The sequence below is a fragment of the Artibeus jamaicensis genome, unplaced genomic scaffold (genome assembly GCF_021234435.1).
Source record: "Artibeus jamaicensis isolate MK-2021 breed Jamaican fruit bat unplaced genomic scaffold, CSHL_Jam_final contig_588, whole genome shotgun sequence".
Classification (NCBI taxonomy): domain Eukaryota; kingdom Metazoa; phylum Chordata; class Mammalia; order Chiroptera; family Phyllostomidae; genus Artibeus; species Artibeus jamaicensis.
The window spans coordinates 8,552,662-8,575,202 of NW_026521895.1; the positions used below are offsets into that span (position 1 = coordinate 8,552,662).

The window sequence follows — 22,541 nt, forward strand, 5'->3', positions numbered from 1 at the left end:
AGTGACAAACAAGAAACCCACACAGGCATCCATTACAAAGGTCAAACAGTTCGAAGGCTCCACGTCGTTCGTGCGGAGATCCCAGTGGATGCTTGAGCAGCTACGCCAGGTGAACGGCATCGATCCTAATCGGGTGAGTGACCTGTCGAGTGCTGAGCAGCGGCGCTCTCTTCACGCAGTGACTCTTTCATTGGCCTTGGCAGTGGTGGTGGTTGTCTGAGCTCTTCTTTCACAAAGCTACTTTTCTATTTCAGTTATGTGAGTAAGACTTTCTGATTTCTGTGCCCTTCTTACAGGGAATTATAAATATTTTCCTCATGTTTGATGCAGGAATGTAAGGGGATGAAGATTAAAGAAATGCTACCTCCAGTAATATGTTTATCAGCAAAGTGTAGATACCAGAGCTCAGTTACCATGTTTGCATGTTCGTGGTTATCAGTATGAAAAATCACAGTATGAAAGCTTACCCAAGCTTTATTTATCTCCTCATGCCACCAATGATGAGGTTTATTTACTTAAATAAATAAATAGCACTTTAAAGTTTAGGAGTCTATTGGATTTAATATGAGAAATATCTTGTGGTAGAGTGATTTATTCAAAATACATTCCCCTCTTTTGCATGTAAATTGTAACTGTATACTAAAATAATGAGGGGGGGTCTTTACCTGTCAAAGGTTAGGGGCAAGATTAATATGGTTTATCGCTGAAGGAATTATGTTCCAAGTAATTGGGAGGGTGATGTGCAGTCTGAATTCTGAAACAAGTCAATGTGTGGTAGGCTATAGGGACCTCAATGATATTAGCTTCCTACGGACATCTGTTAATACTGCAAGACCTGGGGTTTGCTCGATAAACAGAAAGGTGGATTCTCCACGCACCTGGATGCTAATAAAGGTGAGCCTTATGTTTAGGATCAAAGTTTAGAAAGATGTGTTCACCTTTATGAGTCTTTTATTGGGCATAAGGTAGAAGCAACAGTTTTTATACATTGAGATCAATAGTTATTTCACTGTTTTTTTCCAGGATTCTGCAGAGTTTGATTTGTTGTTTGAAAATGCTTTTGACCAGTGGGTAGCCAGCACAGCCTCAGAAAAATGCACCTTCTTCCAGATCCTCCACCACACCTGCCAGAGGTACCTCACAGACAGGAAGCCGGAGTTTATTAACTGCCAGTCCAAAATCATGGGAGGTAAGTAGGCATTTGTATGACTTAGGTCATCCTGTTTCCTTAGACTCACTTATACATAAAAAGTTAGGTGTTGTGAGACATAAAGGCAAAAAGAGAAAAAACGCAAGGTACTAGTCTTCATGAGAACCACATTCGGTGGGTTCATTGTATGCCCAGTCTGCACACAGTGGTGTGTTTTTACACAGTGGTGTGTTTTCACACTTACCCACAATCTGGTCTCATGTGAAGAATGAGCCACTTGGCTGCGATTGTTTGTGCTATAAGAATAAACCTGTTGCTCTATTAGAAAAGCCTTTCAGTTTGGTTTCTTTACTCCCATTTCTATAATTTTGTTGCAGAATGCTGTTTTCTGGGTTGCTTTTTCCTGTTAGTTCTCAAGATATTTTACAAATATCAATATAAAAGTTCTTACAGATGTCATCTCTTTCTTTCAGATAGCTTTTATTTCTTGAATGGTGTGCAGAGCCGAGTCAGGATGAGCGCCCGTAAACCAGCCTTAAGGGCCAAGTGCCAGAATTGGCAACTTAATGAGAAACATTTAAGTGGGTGCTTAACACATTTCTTTTAGGTGGTATTTCTTTTTAGGGAATTGAAGCTGTGCTAAAAATAAACAAGCGTTGCCAGTCACTCTGTGCGTTGGAGCACAGTGTTTACACTGTTGGTCTTTTCACTGACCCATCTCCTGAAAGAGCTGTTTTGTAATTCACTGAATGTATCTTCATCAAGGGTCAAATGAGAGTCACATTAGAGACATTACGTATGTTCTTTGGCCTGTATCTATCTTCATAGGAACGTAGGACAGAACTCCATCATTCTGTCCCAGTAACTGATATACTCGTGGTCATTTTGTCATTAGTCTGCCAGATGTCGTGTAGAGGACACACTGTCCAGTTCTTCTTATTCACTGAAGTGTTAGTGTTTCTCCTGAACAGGAACTGGCTTATATCATAAGATCCTCGGTCAGCCTTTCTTGGGCATTGACATACAGTTGTCTTACAATTTCTCTGCGGAGCCCTAGAAAAATATATCAGAGGTGATGAATGGTGTCCCTTGACTCCAAAGTGGCCAGAAGTTAGACACAGACATTAAAAGGAACGGGACCATCCAACACTAACTCCTTCCTCTTTAGAAAACATCGGCGGCATCAGTGCTCATTGAATGAATCCTGTGTTGAAAGTCCAGCCTTGGCAGACTTGGCAGGAGGTCAGAGCACACCAGGCTGAGGCCCGCAGAAGGCCGCAGGGGCACGGACAGTGCCTGCTGGGCAGCACCCTCCCCGCCCGGGTCAGTGTGCTCGCTAGCTTGCCTGGCCAGCACTTAATCGTAGGGTCTCCTCTAAAACTAATTGTGACAGTTAGGGATAGGGATAGGGTTTGGGAAGGTTTATGTTTTAAATCGGTTGAAATCTCACTACCCTGAGGTAGCCCACAGCGACATTTTGATGACCTCTTTGATGACATACATTCCTCTGTGTGCATGCATCAAATATGTATGTACATAATATATGCATACATACATACACAGATGCACACATAATAATGCACAGACATAAAGAACATTTATTGCTGATAAGATTATTATGTACTAAAAAAGTGAATTATATCTTTATTCTTAAACCACCCTTTAAGTTACCAGAAACACAAACATACACATAAAAGGAAGTATAGCCCCTCTTCTAAATTGAACCCAAGACCTTTAAGTGATGTACACTACCCCGTGACAAAACAAACCTGCCTTACTCTGAGAAACAAAATAATAATAATAATAATAATAATAATAATAATAATAATAAAAGTAAAACTAATGTGACATTATGGATTTGAAGTTTCTCTGTTGTCCTTAGAGACAGACACTTCTCTGCATGCTGCCCCGAGCGCAGAGGGGCCATGGGAACTTCCTCATTTCCTCAGGATGGAAACGTCAGGTGGAAGCCAGAGGGCAACAGGCTCACTCCCCTGCCCTTGGGAAGGAAATGAGCCACCTGCTTCCTGCCAAGGTTAGGGACCATTTTGATGGTTCTTCCCTTCCCCTAAGGGATGGCACTAGGCAGTTCCTCTTCTCTGTTGTCTGAAGTTCTCATTTCTCCTCTCACAACAGGTTCTTTCATTATTTTATTCATTCTTGACTCATCATCCAATTGTACGATATCAAATAAGTACTTAGTACCTACTCTGTGGTAGTCACTGTGCTACCTCCTGGATGTAGAGAATAGTTCTATGTCTGGTCTCTGTATGGGCCCTACTTGCCCTCACCCGATCCCAGGCTGCAGATCCACACAGCCTTTCTGTGTGTTCTTCGTGTACCTTCTTGAGTATCCTCAGGCCTTCCCACCCAGTCCCGCCAGCCGCTTCTATCAGCCATTGACCCAGCCCTTCGGCTGTCTTCCAGTGCCCTGTGAGCCCCAAATTATGCAGAGTTCAGAAAGGAATCCGTGTGTCCAGTGTTCAGTTGTTGCTTTGTGTATTTAGTAAATCTAAAGATTGATTTCCTGCATTAAGACAGTAAGTTAATGAGACCAAGTGCCAGAATCTGCTCTGCCCTCGGTGATCACAGGTGTAATTATCAACTTCATCAGACCTCAGTTTTCTCAAGTGTAGCATGTGAAGTCAGGCTAGACAGTGTCTAAAATCCCCTCCAGTTCTCTCATGTTCAGAATCTGTAATTACTAAAGTATAGCTTTGTTATGTGTGTTAATCACTTTTGAATTTAAGCATCAAAAGCTTTAGTGCAGTTAGATGTTGAGTGCCCTTGATCCTGGATTCCAGCGGAAGGCAAGAATTTGGAATTAGGCACGTTGTCATCTGTTGGCAGCATGCGTGTCCTTAACGAGTGCAGCCTGTCTTGTTTAAACAGTTGCTTGTCCTTGATAACACTTGGACCAACACACCCTAATACATTAGCATCCTAATTAGTCTTCCTTTCTCCCAGTTACCACAGTCACTAAAAAATCGAGTGGTTCTCAGGTCACTCCATTCTGAGTCCTCTAACTTTGGATTACCTGCTGCATCTTCAGGCCTTCATTTTAGATGGGAACTGTTGCCGGACCCACAGTGCCTTTTGGTCTCTTCTCGTAGTCCTACACACAGTGTGTTGTGCACTGTGCAACATGGTTGTTTTTGTGATTTTAGAGAACGAATATTGCTATTGGTTTGCTGCCCTCCACCAGGGTCTTTGCAAGTTATCTCGTTTAGCTTTTACAGCAGCCTTTGGAAATACAATGTATTATCTCCATTTTGCAGAGAAGGAAATAGGATCAGAGAGATTATTAAATAGCTCGCCAAGGGTCACATAGCTGGCAGAGATGAGATTCAAACATAGGCGTACTCTTGTCTAACGGCAACTTCCTCAGGGCCACTGAGTGCCATGGTCCAGGGGACAGCAGTGGCATTGACTTTGGTAGGAAGAGTGCCCCCTGGAGTTGTGCAAGTATTTTTGAAAATATTTTAGCCAGCACATTCCTAGGTATTAAAAAATACTTAGGTAGGAAAACAGGACCAGAGATTATAGGTAGTTTTAACTTTTTCCCTAGTTTTATCACAAGTATATAATGAAGATAACTCTTAAGCAAGTTTTTTTGACCTAGGAATGATGTAGTCACCAGAGACCTTTAAAATCATTTCACTTTTGGGTTTTTTTTTTGTTTGTTTGTTTTTGTTTATCAGAACTTCACTATGTTAAAGAGATAAAAGTGAGGCTATGTTAGTGAATGGGGAGATGATGGCACCAGGCTGGGAATACCTCTCAGGTGTCCTGCATCCGGTCCAGTCCCGTCATCGGGAACACGGAGGTCCACTGAGTCAGAATGACTTTCCCAAGATCCCCAGGGGTCTGGGAGCGAGTCTGCGTGACTCCTACTGAACCAACTTCCTTTAAAATACCAGTTCAACTAGAGTTACCACTGAAGTATCTACAGTTCCATGCAGTTCTCTCCTCTGTATTGTGTGTACACACCACATGCAGATTTTTCTTTTTCCCTCAGGGAGAGTTGGTTACACAGAAGTAGATTGTGTGGAATGTTTGAAATTCTCCTTCCAAACATATTGTCTTATCTCCAGAGGACAGGCTGGGAAGCTTTGATCCTCTGATGCCGGTTTCAAGTTCCAGGAGGCCTGTGTAGTCTGCAAGGCTACGTGAAGGCCCGCATCCACTGGAAGAGGGCAGGATGCTCTAGCCCATGGGAGGGGGAAGCAGTGGTTCCTTCTCATGCCTCTGTCAGCATCCCTTCTTCTCTGATGGCTGGAGGACCAATCAGCTAGAACAGAGTCCTCAAGCTGTGGTCATTCCTAACCTTCACTCTGCCTCTCTTTTAGTTCATTAAAGGCCGGTCACCTTCAAAAATGCAAAGCCATTCATTTGGTTGCTGGGTCCCTAAGTTACCAAGCAACCTACAGACATCAAAGGCAGAGGGGTGGAGCCAGTCTGACTGCTATAGTGAAGTCTTAGGTTCATCAGATCCTACTTCTTCTGAGATGGTAGCTTTGTTCTCTCTGTTTATCAGAGATGATTTTATATTGTTATGTATATGTGGTAATATATTTGTACTTCAGAGACGCCTCAGAATTAATCACGTGTACAACTTTAGACTCCAGAAGGGAGACTTGTATTCAACTAAATCATTTCAAAGAAACGTGTTCTGTCTCATAAAATAGTGCCAGTTTAGATAATGGGTGTGTCACCTTAAGTGAGGGTCCCAAGGGGGACTTTGTTCTTTCGCTCTCTTGGTTCTTCTCAGTGAAATGTGAGGAAATTATATGTGGCTCCCCATTGCTGTATTATTTTGTAGTACTGAACTTTTGTAGTTATTACTGTGGATCTGTTATTTTTCTTTTTTTAATTAATACTGTGAACTATGGAAATCTTTTTTTAATTAATTTATTTATTTTTAGAGATGGGGAAGGGAGGGAGAAAGAGAGAGTCAGAAACATCAGTGTGTGGTTGCCTCTTTTGCGCCCCCTACTGGGAACCTGGCCCACAACCCAGACATGTGCCCCGCCTGGAAATCAAACCAACAACCCTTTGGTTTGCAGGTTAGCACTCAATCCACTGAGCCACACCAGCCAGAGCTGAATGTGGACATTTTTAGCAGTATTTCCAACTTCTGTGTTAGAACCACAAAGTAGTTTCTTAACAAACCTGTTTTCTTTTTCAATAAGTATTATAAATTACTTGTAAGAAATAAATGATATGTCCTTCAAAGCAAGGTTCTGTACAAACTAAAGCATGTCCTAGTATTTTCTTAAACTCTAAGCCCCAAAGCCCTTGGTTAATTCATTCAGTTACCTCTTACTCTTTCACCAGTTTTAATTCAGGTCACCTTTCAGTGAACCCTACCTATATTGTCTGAGGCCTAGTTGTGCACATTTCCTCATGACTCCATAAGTATTTATGCAGCACCCTGAGCCTATGAATTTCCAGCAACAAAGTAGTCGACTTTACTTACCTTTCTGGGGGACACCAGATGTAAACATGTATAAAACACAATGCAGTAATGCCAAGCTGATCACTGAGCTGCATTTGAAAGGATGGTTAGCAGTTGCCAGATAGACAAGGTCAGAACGAAAAGAGCTCTTTCTTAGTGCAACAGGTAATCCTCACAATTTTACTTAATGTTAGCTATATTCAGAATTTGGAATGTGGCAGAATATATCTCCATGAAACAGGCTATTTTGAAGTACTGTCCTCATCAAAAGGTATGTCTTAAGCACTGCCCATTTGGGTACAGCCCTTCAGGTGGCGCAGACCTCTGAGCTCTGTTAGAATCCCAGAGACACCTGTCTCCAATGTCTCCTTCAGAGCGGTCTGGCCCTTCGGTTGGTGTGCTAAAGGGAAACTAAGTGGCTTTAATCTGGATTCCTTCAGATGCAATAGAATCTTAAGATTCACAGTGTGACTTTGTATTATACTTTTCTTCCAAACAATGCAAGGTCATCCTTGACTGAGATGTGCAAATATTTCAGCTCTGAAATATTGCCCCTTGATCATGTGTAAGGTGAGATAATATGTAAATTATGAAATGAGCATGTGTCCATAACAGGGTTCTTAAAAAGGAAAAAGAGATCAATATGGTCGTTCTTACTTCCAATATATTAGTATGGTATAATCAAATGCTGCACAATGGCATTTTGGTCAACAACAGATGGCATATACAACGGTGGTCCCACAAGGTTATAATGGAGCCAAAAAATTCCTGTTTCCTAGTGACATCACAGCCATCCTAATGTTGTAGCACAATGTATTACTCACAAGTTTGTGGGGATTCTGGTGTAAAGAAACCTACAGCCACTAACAGTTATAGAAAAGTATAGCACATAATACTATGTACACTATATAATATTTGATAATAATATATAAACAACTATGTTATTGGTTTATGTATTTACTACACTTTTTAAAAAATTCTCACCTGAGGATATATTTATTAATTTTAGAGTAAAAGGGAGGGGAGATGGAGGGGTAGGAAGAGAGAGAGAAATATCAATCCATGCCCCATGCACACTCCAGCCAGGCATTGAACATGCAACCTAGGTGTGTGCCCTGACCAGGGACCAAAACCTGCAATCTTTGGTGCATAAGACAGCGCTCCAACCAGCTGCGCCACCCGGCCAGGGCTACACTATAATTGTTATCATGGTTGTAGAGCATACTTTTTCTACTTATAAAAAAAGTTTGCTGTAGAAGAGTACGCTGTCACACCAGCAGCCTCACGTGCTCCGTGTCTACCACATCTCTTAATTGCATCATTTTCTCTTGTGCTTGATTTACTCTTGTTTGTTCTGTAAAATGAGTGTAGCCTAAGTGTACAGTGTTTACAAAGTCTGCAGTAGTGTACGGTAACGTCCCAGGTCTTCACACTCACCCGCTGACTCACCCAAGTCAGCTTCCAGTCCTGCAGGTCCATTCATTGCAGTGCCATGCACAGGTGTACCATATTTTATCTTTTCTGCCATATTTTTGTTGTACCTTTTCTGTGTTTGGGTATGTGTAGACACACAAGCATTTACCATTGCATGACAATTGCCTACAGTATTCAGTATGGTAACACACTGTACAGATTTGTGGCCTAAGAGCAGTAGGCTCTACCCTATAGCCTTGCCGTGTAATAGGCAGACTCTCTGGGCTTATGTCGCCACACTTCATGGTGTCTGCACAATGATGGAGTCACCTAACCCTGCATTTCTCAGAACACATTCTGTTGTTAAGTGGTGTTATGATTATACTTTAATTTTTATATTTTCTTCTTTTAATGTTTTCTGTCAATGAATAATGTCTTTCTGGAGTGTGAACCTCACACTCCTACACATGCTCCCACACCAGGGCTTATTTGTTAAGAATAAATTCATCTGTAACCAGGTTAATTTTTACCTGGTTTAAGATCAGAGATCATAATTCACATAAGAGTTCAGTTGTATTAAAACTGCCATATTGCTGCCTCTTGATGCCTACCTGTAGATGAAGCTCAAAATGGGGGCCACCCTGCCTAGCTGAATCACTGACATGAGAGGGCCATGAAGTGTTCCTTATAGTTCTTTAAATTAAGGAGTACATGCCCTAGGTCCTCTAGTGACAGTTTTTGTTATCCTTGAAGAAGTAACAAAATAGCACACTTTGGTTGCCTTCCACCGTGGTATAAACCAGGAAAATGATTCATGAGGATCTTGCCCAAGATCCCGTAGCTAATAAGGGATAGAGCTAGTGCTTCCATCAAGGCCGGTCCCTTATTCCCCATCCATGACTTCCAGGTTCCCTTAACAAGCACAACTCCCTCTTATATTGATTCAACTGAGCAAAGAGGAGATAATACCATTTGACAATATATAGGGCTGGGCAAAAGTATTTGTTATTGTGTTATAATAACAAATAACACAATAATTAATAAATAATACAAAAATAAACTGTTTCATGTACTCACAACTGTAAACCTCCTTTTGCCTACCTCTGTATCTATGAGGATCAAATTAGAAATTCTGTTTGAAAGTTTTCCATAAATGACTTTTAATTGTATTAACCATATACATGTGTATATACACAGACTTATTATCATCCATTCTTCTATTACTTCATCCTTTTCATTGCAGCCAACACCATCTTTTCCTAGACAGCATGATATTTCATTAAAGACTTGCCTTTGGAGAAAGTAAGAAAGTTTGGTTTAGGAGGTGGTTTTTTTGTTTTAGTTCCTGGAAATCCAGTAGCATAACTACTGCATCAAGCAGTTTTGGTGTTTACGGTGCTGCAGGAACTACCGACGTCACCGTCTGACATCAGCTGGGCACGATTAGGACCAGGACATTTTAGCAGAAGCTGCAAGATGTCTCTGGATCTGAATCTTTTATGTATTTATTGTTTAAATTTAGGACAGCATTACCATATTTTCTGAGTCAGCCATCCAACTTCATCCTGTTCCCACGAGGTAAATCAAAAGCAGATGCTTTTATTCTAAGTGAGAAAATTGAAGTGCCAAGGACTGTCTCCTTAGGTTTCATCCAGTTCTGTGCATGATATAAATGACTGGTAACTGAAGAAAAATTGGGTCACAGATGTGATGTTTGTCTTTTTCATTGCTCACTGACTGTAAGATACACTGAAATGCATGCTGTGAAACAGCTGCTGGGTTAGGGTTAGTCATCCTAGGCCAGGAGTGACTTGTGTATTAAACATTTTTGCATCATCTCTCTCTAAGTCTTGAACCAAACCAAGGCTACGTAAGGACCCTTCTAAGCTATCATTTATTGGCTTGACAAGGATCATGAATGTATTTAGTCTACCCCAAGGTTAAGTAATCTGCAATAGATGAGAGCCATTCCTACTTTCAGAACCACAACTGGAAGATGTAACTGCACAACCTGATACAGTGGAAAGAGCAGACTGGGTTCGCTTGCCCGTGCCTTTGATGGAGTCACTCATTAGCTCTGCAACGTTACTGCGTTAGCCTCTCTATGCTTTTCTGCATGTGTGGGCAGTAATGTATACCTTGAAGGGATGGTTGGGGATTAAAGTGAATTTTGAAATATTCAATCAGATGATATTTTTGCAAAGTGCCAGTAAATGTCTGAATATTCTATTAAAAACTTGAAAGTTGCAGTATGTGTATTCATATTACATGATTTCTTCCAGAACATTTTCAAAAGCCACTTATCTTATTTAAAAAGTGACAAATGTTTCTGAGTTTTCCTAATTCATGTTGGTCATACAGATTGCAAAATTTAGAAAAAGTAATTTCTTTGTTCCAAGTGGAAGTGAACTGAGCTGTATGATAGACACTTCCAATGTCTGGATGATGAGTTGTTTGGTGTGGTTATAGAATGCTGAGTGTGTTGTAGTTCACATTTGACATTTACTGAGTGTATACGTTACTGCTGTCTTACCAAGACAGTGGTGTTTAAATTATAGACTATCATGCTAAGTGAAATAAGCCAGTCAGTGAAAGACAAATACCATATGATCTAACTTATAAGAGGAATGTAATGAACAAAATAAACCAATGAGCAAAATAGACCCAGAGGCATGGAATCATGGAATAGACTGACAGCTCTAACAGGGGGGAGGGGTGTGGTCTGTTTGAAAGAAAGTGAGGGGATTGGTCAAAGGACATACCTGAAGGACCCATGGACGGGGACGACAGTGTGGGAATGAGTATGGAAGTGGGGGGCTGAGCTGGTTGGAGGTGGAAATAGGGGGGAAAAGTGGGACAACTGTAATAGCATAAACAATAAAATTTAAAAATCTATAAAAATTACAGAAAGTAACACTGTGCAAGAGATCAGGACACATCATTCAGCTCTCCTCATAGGAAAGAAAAAAAAAACTAAAGCGTGTTTCATGAACTTTATATAAATAGTAGAAATATTCTTTTCCCACCTACATATCTTCAGCCAAGAATATTTCTTTGAGTCCAGTTTTCTTTCCACAGCCAAGATGGAGATACAGGGATCAAAGGTAAAATTGTTTAATATTGTTAGACATGAAGTGGTATTTCCGAAATAGACAGAAAAGCCATGCTGCATGATGTCTATAACAAACAAGTACATTTTTTTAAATTTGGGGAAACAATAAGTTTGCCAACCAATTTTCTATGTAAGAACATTTTTAAAAATCTTCATAATGAGTGTTACCATAATTTCAGAAGAGGAGATTTCATACTAATGGTAAAAAAAGACACAATTTCTGAGAATAAAAGACCATTCCTTAAATTGAAAACATTTACCTTTATTTTTTTAAAAAAACTTACTATGTTGTTCTTATTTTTCTTAGTTCACATAGACTGAGAAAAACAAAAATTATCAGCTGGCATTTAAAGGTTGCTGTTCTGCTGTAACATAGAAACATCAAGAACTAAAAATTCCATGGAATTTTAGTGAAGAGAAGCTTAAATTCTCAAGAACAGTAACTGGTCCTAAAAATGGTCATTTAGTGTTTTGTCAGAATCACCCCTACTTCTGGGGAAACCACTCAGAGCACATACCTTTTGGACAGCAGATCAGAATATAATTTTCAGAATCCAAGGCCTATTTCTTCCCTGAAATAGAGATAAGGAACTTGTGCAGAGAATCTGAGAGATGACACAGGAATATGAGATTTCAAAAACCTTTAGTGGAGTGCTAAGTAAAATGGGTTTTTTTTTCACATTATATCCTAAGCTTCCAGAAACTTCTATTATTAAAGGAAGATTAAATCACTAGATTTAGCATTAGTAGTTATTGGAAATTTGGACACTGATTTATAAGACCAAATGTTCCTCACCTGTCTACTTGCAATATGCCTACATAGGATTGGGTTCATTAGGTGTCCTACCAGAAGCAAAAGCATTTGAGGTTGCCAGAGTTAAGAAACAAAAATAGAAGACAGTAAAATTTGCATTTCAGATAAACAATGAATAGTTCTTTTTAATATATGTCCCAAATCACAAATATTGCATGGAACATATTTATACCAAAAATTCTCCATTGTTTATCTGAAATGCAAATCTTACTGTGTTCTGTGTTTTATCTGGCAACCTCAGGGGCACCAACCCTCCCAGTTTTTAGCCACCATAACAAATAGGGAAAACAAAAGAAGTTTATTGTTGTGTAGGAACATAAATTGTGTGATGGCCAAACAGTTACAAGGACTTTAAGATCATTTGAGATGGGAGCTTTCAAATGGGAGCATAATGTTAGGTTAGCCATTCAAAGATGCACACAGAAAAAAAATATGAGACAAACTGCTAAGAAGGGCAGGGACTCAGGGATACCAAGCAGAGCACAGGCTCCCATTTATGGAGGAAGAGTAAAATGCTTAAGGGTCTCAAGAACTAGGAGAGGAGTAACGAAGTCTAACAGGGAGCTGTTTTTAAACCTGTCCTCCTGTCTGACCAGCTTAATGGTTTTCTTAATAACGGAAGTGACTGGTCTACCAAGGATCCCCTTACACATCTGCGGCTTATCCGCAAGCTCTGGTTCACCTTTATCCATTGCACTGCCCATCTGTAGCCCTCTCTCGCTGTCAAGTAAACCGGCATAACAAGTAATGCTGGCTTAGCCATTGGATGGTTTGGTTTGGTTTGGTTTGATTTGGCTTTTTGTTCTAGCTCTATACAAGCATAGTGTCCAAGGGTGATGCGGGGTTAGGTTCCATGAACCATCCACTAGGTTATACCTGGGAAAGGGAAAGGGACTCTTCCAACATTTTCAAATTGCGAGTGCACATTAATCATAAACGTTTTGGTTGCAATGCAGGAGTGGCAGGAAAGCAAAAAATAGGAATATCATTATATTGGGATAAAATACATGTTTTAGGAAAAAGAAAAATGAGGACAAGTCTTTGTTAGCTTAAGGACTTACTTAGTGTGCCCAACTTTTGAGTGGTTAATTTGTGAGATGGCAAGTATGTGTGCCTTTGCATTTTTAAACTCTGGATACAATTCATGGAAAAGTATATGTTTGTTTTTCTCTTATTTAGATTAATGGTCAGTGCCAAAAGGACAATGTAACAGTAAGGAATACCCAGACTATTTTTGAGTTTAGATGTCTAAGCAGAAACTGATTATTGACACTTTGAGAAAATCTATTGTAAATGTAACTGACATAATTACCCATAATACTATGCCCAGTAGAAAAGTACTTACAAGTGGAATTAATATCTATCTCCTTCACTGAACCTGACTGAGAACCTTTTGGTCAGAAACAGCCATATGTCACTTATAGAAAGGAGATTTAAATAGGATGGAATACGCTGGGCAAAAGTCAGGGGCATTCCGTGATTCACATACAAATATTGCACAAGAGCCCATCTCCTTATGATTATTTATATGATTATGTATCATTCCCTCTATCAGTGTTTCAGTCTATACTATGGACCTTACTTTTATAGTTGGTTGGTTTTATTGATCTTCTTCCCAGCTCCCATTATAAGAGGTGGAGACATGAAAAAAAGAATGTTTTTCACAAGGTCAGAGTAGCTTCACACATCTGTGATAAAAGCCAAAAGCTTGTCCCGATGGTTGATTTCCAGGCATATTAGGGGTTTTTAGACATTACGTGAAGTGGGGAAAAACACTTTCACAATTCTAAGAAAGTTTTCATAGTGTCACTACATTATCCTTATGAATTTTCTTTAAGCTTTTGACTTTTAAAATATATATATATTTTTTAAGATTTTATTCATTTATCTTTAGAGGGGAAGAGAAGGAGAAAGGGAGAGAAACATCAATGTATGGTTGCCTCTCATTTGTCCCCTGCTAGGAATCGAACTGCATTCCTCTTGTTCGCAGGCCTGCACTCAATCCACTGAGCTACACTAGCCGGGGCATATATATTATATTTTTAAAGGCTTACACCATTTAGAAGCAGGTGTTTACTTTAAACTTAATGTGTGTCTTAACTTTTCTAGCTGCAGTTGAGTTTACCATCTCAGCCACTTATATTACTTTCCTGCTGATGCTGTAGCAAATTACCACAAATTTGGTGGCTAAAACAACACAAAATTGTTATTTCCTAGTTCTGGAGGTCAGAAGTTTAGAATGGGTCACAGGGCTCTGTTCCTTCTGAAGGCTCTAGGGGAGAATTTGTTTCCTTACCTTTTCCACCTTCGAGAAGCTACTTATATTCCGTGATTTGTGGTCTTTCTCTCCATCCTCAAACTCCCCCGTGTAGCATCTTCTCATCTCTTTCTCTGGCTCTTACACTCCTACGTCTCTCTTATAAGGTCCCTGTGGTTACATTGGGTCCATCAGATGACCCAGAATGATCTTCTCTTCTGAAGATCCTGAACTCAGTCACATTTGCAAAGTCCCCTTTACCACATCAGGTAACACACTTCCCAGGTTCCAGGAATTGGAGGATGGACGTCGAGGAGCCATCATTCCCCTGCCGTAGCCATTTTCCTGAACAGTTCCAAAAGCTGTAATATCACACTACTGTGTGATACTGCCCTACATTTAATTTTTTCTCTTTCATAAAACATGCACTCAAATACTTCCTGTAGACCATGTTACTTGTACAAATCTGCTACAATTTAAGACATTTAAATTAGAAACACACAGACTTTCTAGGGAGACCCAGACCTTGCCATGTGTATCATGATCTAGAAATTCCTCACTTTACCAGCTGAAATATTTGTACATTGGCCCTTTCTCTTTACTTAAGGGATTTGTTTTTTCTTAATAATTACAAAGGTTCTTCATCAGTGTCTAGGGTATTAAATACTTAGAGTATTTAATGTTTATGGTATTAACTTAGAGCGTATTTAGGGTATTAAATTTAAAGTATTTAGGGTATTAAATACTTAGAGTATTTAAACATAAAATTTAATGTTTTTGATGATGAAGGTATTGTAGGACATTTGCTTTTATTTTTAAAAAGGTCATCATTTCCCTTGATATTTTCCTTCCTGACACCTCAGAAAATAATTTTAATGCCCTACTTGTAAATAACTTGGAGATTTTCCTCCTGAGAGACTGGCAGTTCCCTTTTCAGCTTTGATATCATGCGTCTTGGTCAAGTTTATTTGACACATACTCATTACAGACAAGTTCAAGGTAGCTGGTTGGATTTGTCCCTTTAACTCCACATACATTTAGAGGTGATTCAACATGAGCACCTGAAATGTAGTTACCATGTTAATTCAACAATTTTCTATATTTCTAAGTGTGTGTATGTTTTCCCCTGTTGTTGGTTCGTTTGTTATCTCCCTGCAAGTACAGTCAGCCCCTCTTAGAAGGGTTGTTTGTTTTTTGGTTCTTGGTTTTTTAGAGGAGAGGGGTTGCAGCACTGGGATTAAGAAATAAACCTCACAGTGATGACCAGAGGGAAAGGGGTGGGGGAGGTGGAAGAGGATAAAGGGGGATCAGTGGTGATGGAAGGAGACTGGACTTGGGGTGGCGAACACACAGTACAATATACAGACGGTATACTATAGAATTGTACACCAGAAACCTATATAACTTTATGAACCAATGCCACCCCAATACATTCCATAAAAATTTTAATAAATTAAAAAATTTAACTTTATTAAACTTTTTCATTTTTTAATTACAGTTGACGATCCATATTATATTAGTTTCAGCTGTACAGCGTAATGATCTAGTACCCACCTGACACCACACATAGTTATTACAGTGTTGTTGACGTTATTCCTTAGGCTGTGCTTTACCTCCTCATGACTGTTTTATAACTGCCAATCTGTACTGGTTAATTCCTTCACCTTTTCACCCAGTCCCCCAAGTCCCTTCCATCTGGCAACTGTTAGCTCATCTTCCATATCTATGTGAAAGCTCTGTTTCATAAGCCTTCTCTTCCTGGTATGGTGTGGTATGGTGTACATTAAAAATAAAAAAGCTTTGAATGCACAGATCTGGGTTTGAGTTTCTGGTACATGGACAGGTTATTTAAATCTCCTTTTGAGAAATAAAAGGCTTGGAAGAATGCAGTAAAGCTTTCTTCAATGATGTTTAGGAAAATAATTCCAAAGTTATAACTCCCCTCATTTGAACCTATTATACATCTCAACTTCATCCCACGAAAGCTAAGTATATGTCTATACAAATAGCTCGATTTCTCTCTAATTAAGATTAGGTAAAAACTGCAGGAGTTTTAAGTTCTAAAACAGATAATAATAGGCAGGACCACAGGATTGCTGCTGCTTTTCAACCCTTTCCCCCCCTCCTCCCCCCGTTTTAAAAGAAGAGATTGAAATTTGTCATTTAGGGCCATTTACTTTCAATTAGCCAGGCTTATGTGAATAATAGAATCTGTCAGTAAGACATAATCAGCATAATCAGCTGGGGAAAACAAAAGGGAAAATAAAGTATTAACACTGCTGAACATTGTAAAGTTTTTGGATTACTACACTGATAAAAGTGAATGTTTTGAAAATTGAATGTTGGAGCAATTTGGCCTTGTAAACTCACATTTTGAGACTCCCTCTGCACCACCACATACAAAATAGAGTAAATTTAAAAGATATAACCACTTTAAAAAAAAGAGAGAAGTAATTTTATTTTCCATTTTATGTATGCATAAAATGGAAACATAGCAGAGTCACAAGTTAATAGGAATGAAGCTGCTTGCCTACTGGGTTATAGATCTGGAAACAAATAGCTTGAGTTCTGTTCTGTAACAGTGACTAGAAGTACCCCATGCAAAGCAGAAGACCAGAGACACATTCGCTGTTTGGAACCAAGGCTTCCCTGCCCAAGCGAGGAGTCTGCAAACAAGCTATGTTGTGGGGCAGCGGCTTATAAGAATCTGCATTCCTGGGGAGGTGAGAAGAAAAACAGACGTAGCCCTCCACGCAAGACCTACAGCCAGCAGCCCACCAGCTTCAGACTGGCTCTGTGACATGGCACGGAGAATGGCACCCCAGACAGGAACCTCAGAACATCACTTTAAGTCCTGGTTGCCTTGGAACCAGGACAGGAAACAATAAAATTATACAAAGGGAGAATTGTACATAGTGAGAAAAAGGAGGAAGAAATTAAAGTCTCCTACTTAAAAAGATTGTACATGTAAATATCCGATAGTATATGGGGGAAAAAGTTCAGAGTTGAATTTATTCCAAGTGAATTGAAAATAATAAAGCAATTTGAAAATGACTTTTAAGTAAGTATGTTTATGGTAGTCAAAAAAAAGGAATTAGAAAAAAAACCAAAATGTTCTAAAACAAAACCAAAACGAAATGGAAAGATGAGGTAGTAGGGCAAAAAAAAAATCTAAATTAAAAGATAAAGTCTTTGAAATAAACTCAATCGATAGAAAAAACTCTACGCTGAGCATAATCAAAGACAGAATTAATGAATTGGAAGATAATGAGAAATTCACTCACAATATATTGTAGTGCAGAGACATGAGGAATATAAAGGAGCAGTTGTACATGGGAGATAGAATGACAGGCTCTACAACTCATTTGCTAGGAGCTCTGAAGAAGAAGACATGAGAATGCTGGAAAAGCAATATTCCAAAAGATAATGGCTAAGAACTATCTGGGAAATGAAGACTCAGATTGAGAATATTGCTAAGAACTACACTTGAAAATGAAACAAAACCGTACTGAGACAAGAGCATAATGAAGTGGCAAAATATTGAGGAAAAAGAGAAAATCTTAAGATACTAAAAATAAAAGACAGTTTCCTATAGTGGAAAGACAAACTGATGACTTATCATCAGCAACAAAAGATGGCAGAAGTCAATAAATTCATTTCTAGAAATAACTGTCAATCTAGAATTTCATACCCAGAAAAATTATAATACAGAAGTAAAAGAACAACAGATATTTTCAGGCAAAGACTATTTGGTACTTTCCAGCCCCCCCTGAACGACTAAATGAGGTGCTTCAACACGAAGCAAAGTGAACCCCAAGGCGAGGAGTAGAATGTAAGAGGTAACAGTGATCACAAATACAGTAAACACTACATTGTCAAATGTAATTGCCAAGTGAGATTTTAAATTTATTTTGACTGTGTCCTTAGAAAAACTTAAACTAACATTCTGGGCATAATGAACAAGGAGTACATGTGTGATCGGTGGATGGTTAATCCAGGCTGAAGTCTGTTCTGCCAATGAAAAAATTACTGATTAATTTGGCTTTGATAGGGAAAAAAATCATAGTTGCATCTATTAGACTTCTGATTTTAAAATGATAGAGTACAAAAAGAGTTTTCCTCTCTTCTCTTGAATATTATCCAAAATCAAACAGGAAAATGTAGGAAGGCAAACTCCTCTGATGAGACAAGTAGCTGTCTCTGATTACAATCGCCTGCATGTGGGGAAGGGCTGACAGACACAGTAAAAGTCAAGGTAGATTCCAAGAGAGAGTTTTCATAGCTGTAACCGAAGACAGATCAGAACAGTGAAATGATCCAAAGTGTATGCCAATAACCCCTCCTTTGGAACAACGCCCAGATGCCAAGAAAGCTCAGGGAGCTTCATGGACTCAGTTTTGCATGATACCTGGACAAGAGAGGAAAGAGGAGCTGAACAAAGAACTGCACAGTCAAAACCATGTTGGAGCAACTGAATTCTGTGCAATCCTGTGGTACAGCTCTCATTTGGGGGTGGGCAATGGAGGGTCAAGAGGCCTCTGTCACATACATAGCCCTGCATCATAAAGAGAGTGCCCGCTGCCTGCTAGTCTGGAATGTGACCCTGTTTTCTCCTCAGGAATGTGCCTCTGGCAAACCCTGTTCGGAAAGTGATCCCTCATTTTCAAAATGGTAGTCCCAACAGAAGCAGCATAAGCGGTTCCGTCACTTACTAGGTGTGTCCCCTTGCACAGTTCTTCACCCTCCTATGCCATGCTTTTTGTTTTTGTAAAATAAGATAATAATTCTTCCCCTATGGCACTGTGGGTAGGACTGATTAACATGGCGTAGGTAAAACACCAGGCATGCTACCCTACACATGGTAAACAGTGTAGCCGGCCAAGCATGTTTCCATGAAGTGGAATTCCAGGGCTGAGCATTGACTTGCCTTCCTTTTCCTCTTCCTCTCTGAAGGTCAGTGATTAAAATCCCAGATGCAGGCGCAAGAATGCCTGGGTTTGAATCCGACCTCTTTCACCTACCAGCTTGATGATCTCTGCCAGACTGTTTCCAGATGAGCCTCCATTTCCCATCTGTAAGCAGGGATGATACCAACCTCACAAAGTTGGTGTGCAGATTGGTCAGTTCTTGTAGAGCATTTTGAATAGTGTCTGGCACAGAGTAAGTATTCAGTGTATATTAGTACTTTTACTTTTTAAGAATTAAAACTCACGCCATAGATATGGTTATTATACTTTTTATGTTTTTAAGAATAGCCACCTCAGGCAATGTGATTCATTAAACACAGAAGTAAACATCAACTGATTTTTTTTCTTTGTGGGGCATAATACCCTATTGCTAGATCATGGATTCCAAATTTTGGTTTATTTAGATGAGTAAAATTCTCTTTTGCTCATTGCTAGTTATTTTCTAATGTAGAGCAACAATGTATGTTGAAAAATTCATTGTGTGCTAGCCAGTTATGATAACTTACTCATTATGAACCTAAAGCAGAAGAAGTACGCAAACTGCGGGCCTCAGGCCAAGTCCAGTTCACTTATATAAAGTTTTATTGAAACACAACTGCTCCCATTTATTTACATATTGCTTATGGCTGCTCATGCTACAACGGCAGAGTTGAATAGTTGTACCACAGAGCTTTATGACTCAAAAAACCTAAAATATTTACTGTTTTCCCTTTTACAGGAAAAAATTTGCTTACTCCTGCCCAGAGTAATAGTTTTCAGTGAGTCTTTAGCTAGTCAGAAATTGCATTTTTAGATTATTTAATAATAGGCTTTGGTGTGCTTTGAAAATTGAAGTGTGATAAAGTTATAAAGAAATTAATAGTGATATGGTTCCTTAGAAACACTGAATGTTTTTTTTATGTTTACATAAAAGTGACAAGATGGTAGTAGGGAATCTTACTTCTTCTCTTAGTGTGGGAAATGTCAAATTTAGGACTTGAGCGCTTGCTCTGCTGGTCCTTTTGTTAAGGGATGCTGTCCAGGACAATATGTCTAAAATTAGAGAACAGAACAGAAAGAGGGCAAACAGGGGCAGACAATGCAACTTTCACTCATAATCACAGAGCTCAAATCCCTGTGGGGTTGCTTGGCCAGCTTCCCAGTTGAGAAGGGAAATCACTGCAGTGTTCCGGCCTTCGTTTTTAAGACCTGTTGGACCTGGGTGATCCGGGCTATCTGTTTCTTTTCTTCTCTTTTCTGTTCTTTTCTTTTTTAATGGCTTTTGTAGTTTTTGTTTCACATTATTTAGACCAATTGACTTTTTCATCTCAGCCTATAGGAAACATTGCTATTTAAATCTATTCAAAATGGGAAGAAAGTAGTAGGAATTAAATAAAAGAGGGCATTTGAGTGGTCCTTGCATATAGGTGTTTATGTTCAAACTTGCTGCATCCCCCTGAGTACACTTTAAAAAGAATTAGATACTGCGTATTTAATAATATGACCTAAAAGGACTTTCCTATATACTAGCCTTTAAAAAAAATCATCCTCCAAATGTCTGTTTCTACATTTTCACTTATTTTTAAATGAATAGAAACAAAGACAAAAGTTTACCTTGGTACGAGTTTAGCCAGCCAAACTCAGATTTTAGAGTTAAGGTCAACCAAGAGCAGTTCTGCACCTGGCCTTGGCCAAGCACTAACCCTCAGCAGCATTGCATGGTCTCCTCAAGTCTTCCCACAGGGATGGAGTCAGCGAAGGCAGCCCCCGAGAGAAATGGACAAAGATTATAGGCCACTAAAGAGTCGAGTTCCTACCGAGGCTCCTCGGAGTAAGGCACCTCCTTAGTAGTCGTTTGGCAGAAGGTGGTAGGAAAAGAAAAGGTCACCTTAGAGCATTCTGGTCTCTCCTTTCTAGAGCTATGGGGCTCAGTGGGTGTATGTGCCCCTCAGTGGTAAGGGGGAATCTGGAAGCACAGGAGATCTTCCAGCTTCTTCAGAGCAACCAGAGTCACTAATTTTGCACATGTACTGCTCAGTTCTACAACTGCAGACCACAGACCACAGCAAATATGTCTGATTCTCCTTTAAAAGCCAGTGAAGCTCTTAGTTGGGAAACTGAATCCAGATCTTCCCTGACAATTTAATAAGAAGGAAAAGATTCATTTTGGTTGCCAAACTTAAGTGCTCATTAGCTGTTGCTCTTCCTTTCTGGTTTCTATTTCCAGCCACCTTCAGCTCACCAGTGCATCTGTAACACTTTTCGTCCCTAGAAATGACCCAGTCTTTCCGGCAGACCTCCCTTCAGCTGGGAAAGTCCAAGATGAAGATGTTCATCTACAGCTCATCACTTTAGAGCAATAGACTAGGCTTCTTGGATTAATAGCAGTATCGTGTGCCCTACTCATGTGTTGCCTTTTTATTTAATTTTACAGATAAGGTCTGTTGTAGCCCTTCATGGAAATGAACACAAGTCCCCACATAGCAGAGTTGTGGGTGACTGTGCCCAGCTGTTCTACTGGACTTAGCCCCAGAGTCCTGAGGACCTATAGTTCCCACCTGCTCACATGGTTCCTCTGCCCACCACCCTCAAACCACCTGCTGGTTTCTTTTCCCCTTGCTTTCAACTGAAGTGTATATGTGGAAGAATTTAATGTGTGATTATGGCCTTGAGAGTTACTTAGGTGGCAATAAAATGTCAGGTTTCAAATGCTGGATATGCTTCTATTCCTCAACTTAAACCAAGGAAGATAGTGGTCTAAATTCTTACAAGGATATAAATTCAAATATTTCTGTGAAAGTAACAGCTGTGTGGTGACCACTCAAGTTTGCAAAGTTCATCTTTTTTTAATATATTTTATTGATTTTGCTATTACAGTTGTCCCATTTCCCTGCCTTCACTTCCCTCCATCCTCCACACCCCCTCCCACCCATATTCTCCCTCTTTAGTTCATATCCATGGCTCATACATATAAGTTCTTTGGCTTTTCCATTTCTCACACTATTCTTACCCTCCCCCTATCTATTTTCTCCCTACTGTCTATGCTACTTATTCTCTGTACCTTTTTCCCCTCTCTCCCACTCCCACTCCCCTGTTGATAACCCTCCATGCAATCTCCATTTCTGTGGTTCTGTTCCTGTTCTAGGTGTTTGCTTAGTTTGTTTTGTTTTTGTATTAGGTGTGGTTGTTAGTAATTGCTATCATTTTACTGTACATATTTTTAATCTTCTTTTTCTTAGATAAATCCCTTTAACATTTCCTATAATACGGGCTTGGTGATGATGAACTCCTTGAACTTGACCTTATCTGAGAAGCACTTTATCTGCCCTTCCATTCTAAATGAAAGCTTTGCTGGATAGAGCAATCTTGGATGTAGGTTCTTGCCTTTCTT

General features: G+C 39.5%; 1 protein-coding gene across 7 annotated transcripts in view; it reads left to right on the plus strand.

Moving 5' to 3' along the window:
- STXBP6 (syntaxin binding protein 6) overlaps window positions 1–22,541 on the plus strand; it is a 239,606-nt gene that overhangs the window by 182,192 nt on the left and 34,873 nt on the right. For all 7 annotated transcript variants that reach the window (XM_037129358.2, XM_053670495.1, XM_053670496.1 and 4 more), the window contains 2 exons: window positions 3–133; window positions 1,024–1,189. In XM_037129358.2, the coding sequence (XP_036985253.1) occupies window positions 3–133; window positions 1,024–1,189 (297 nt within the window). The remainder of the gene's footprint in view (window positions 1–2; window positions 134–1,023; window positions 1,190–22,541) is intronic.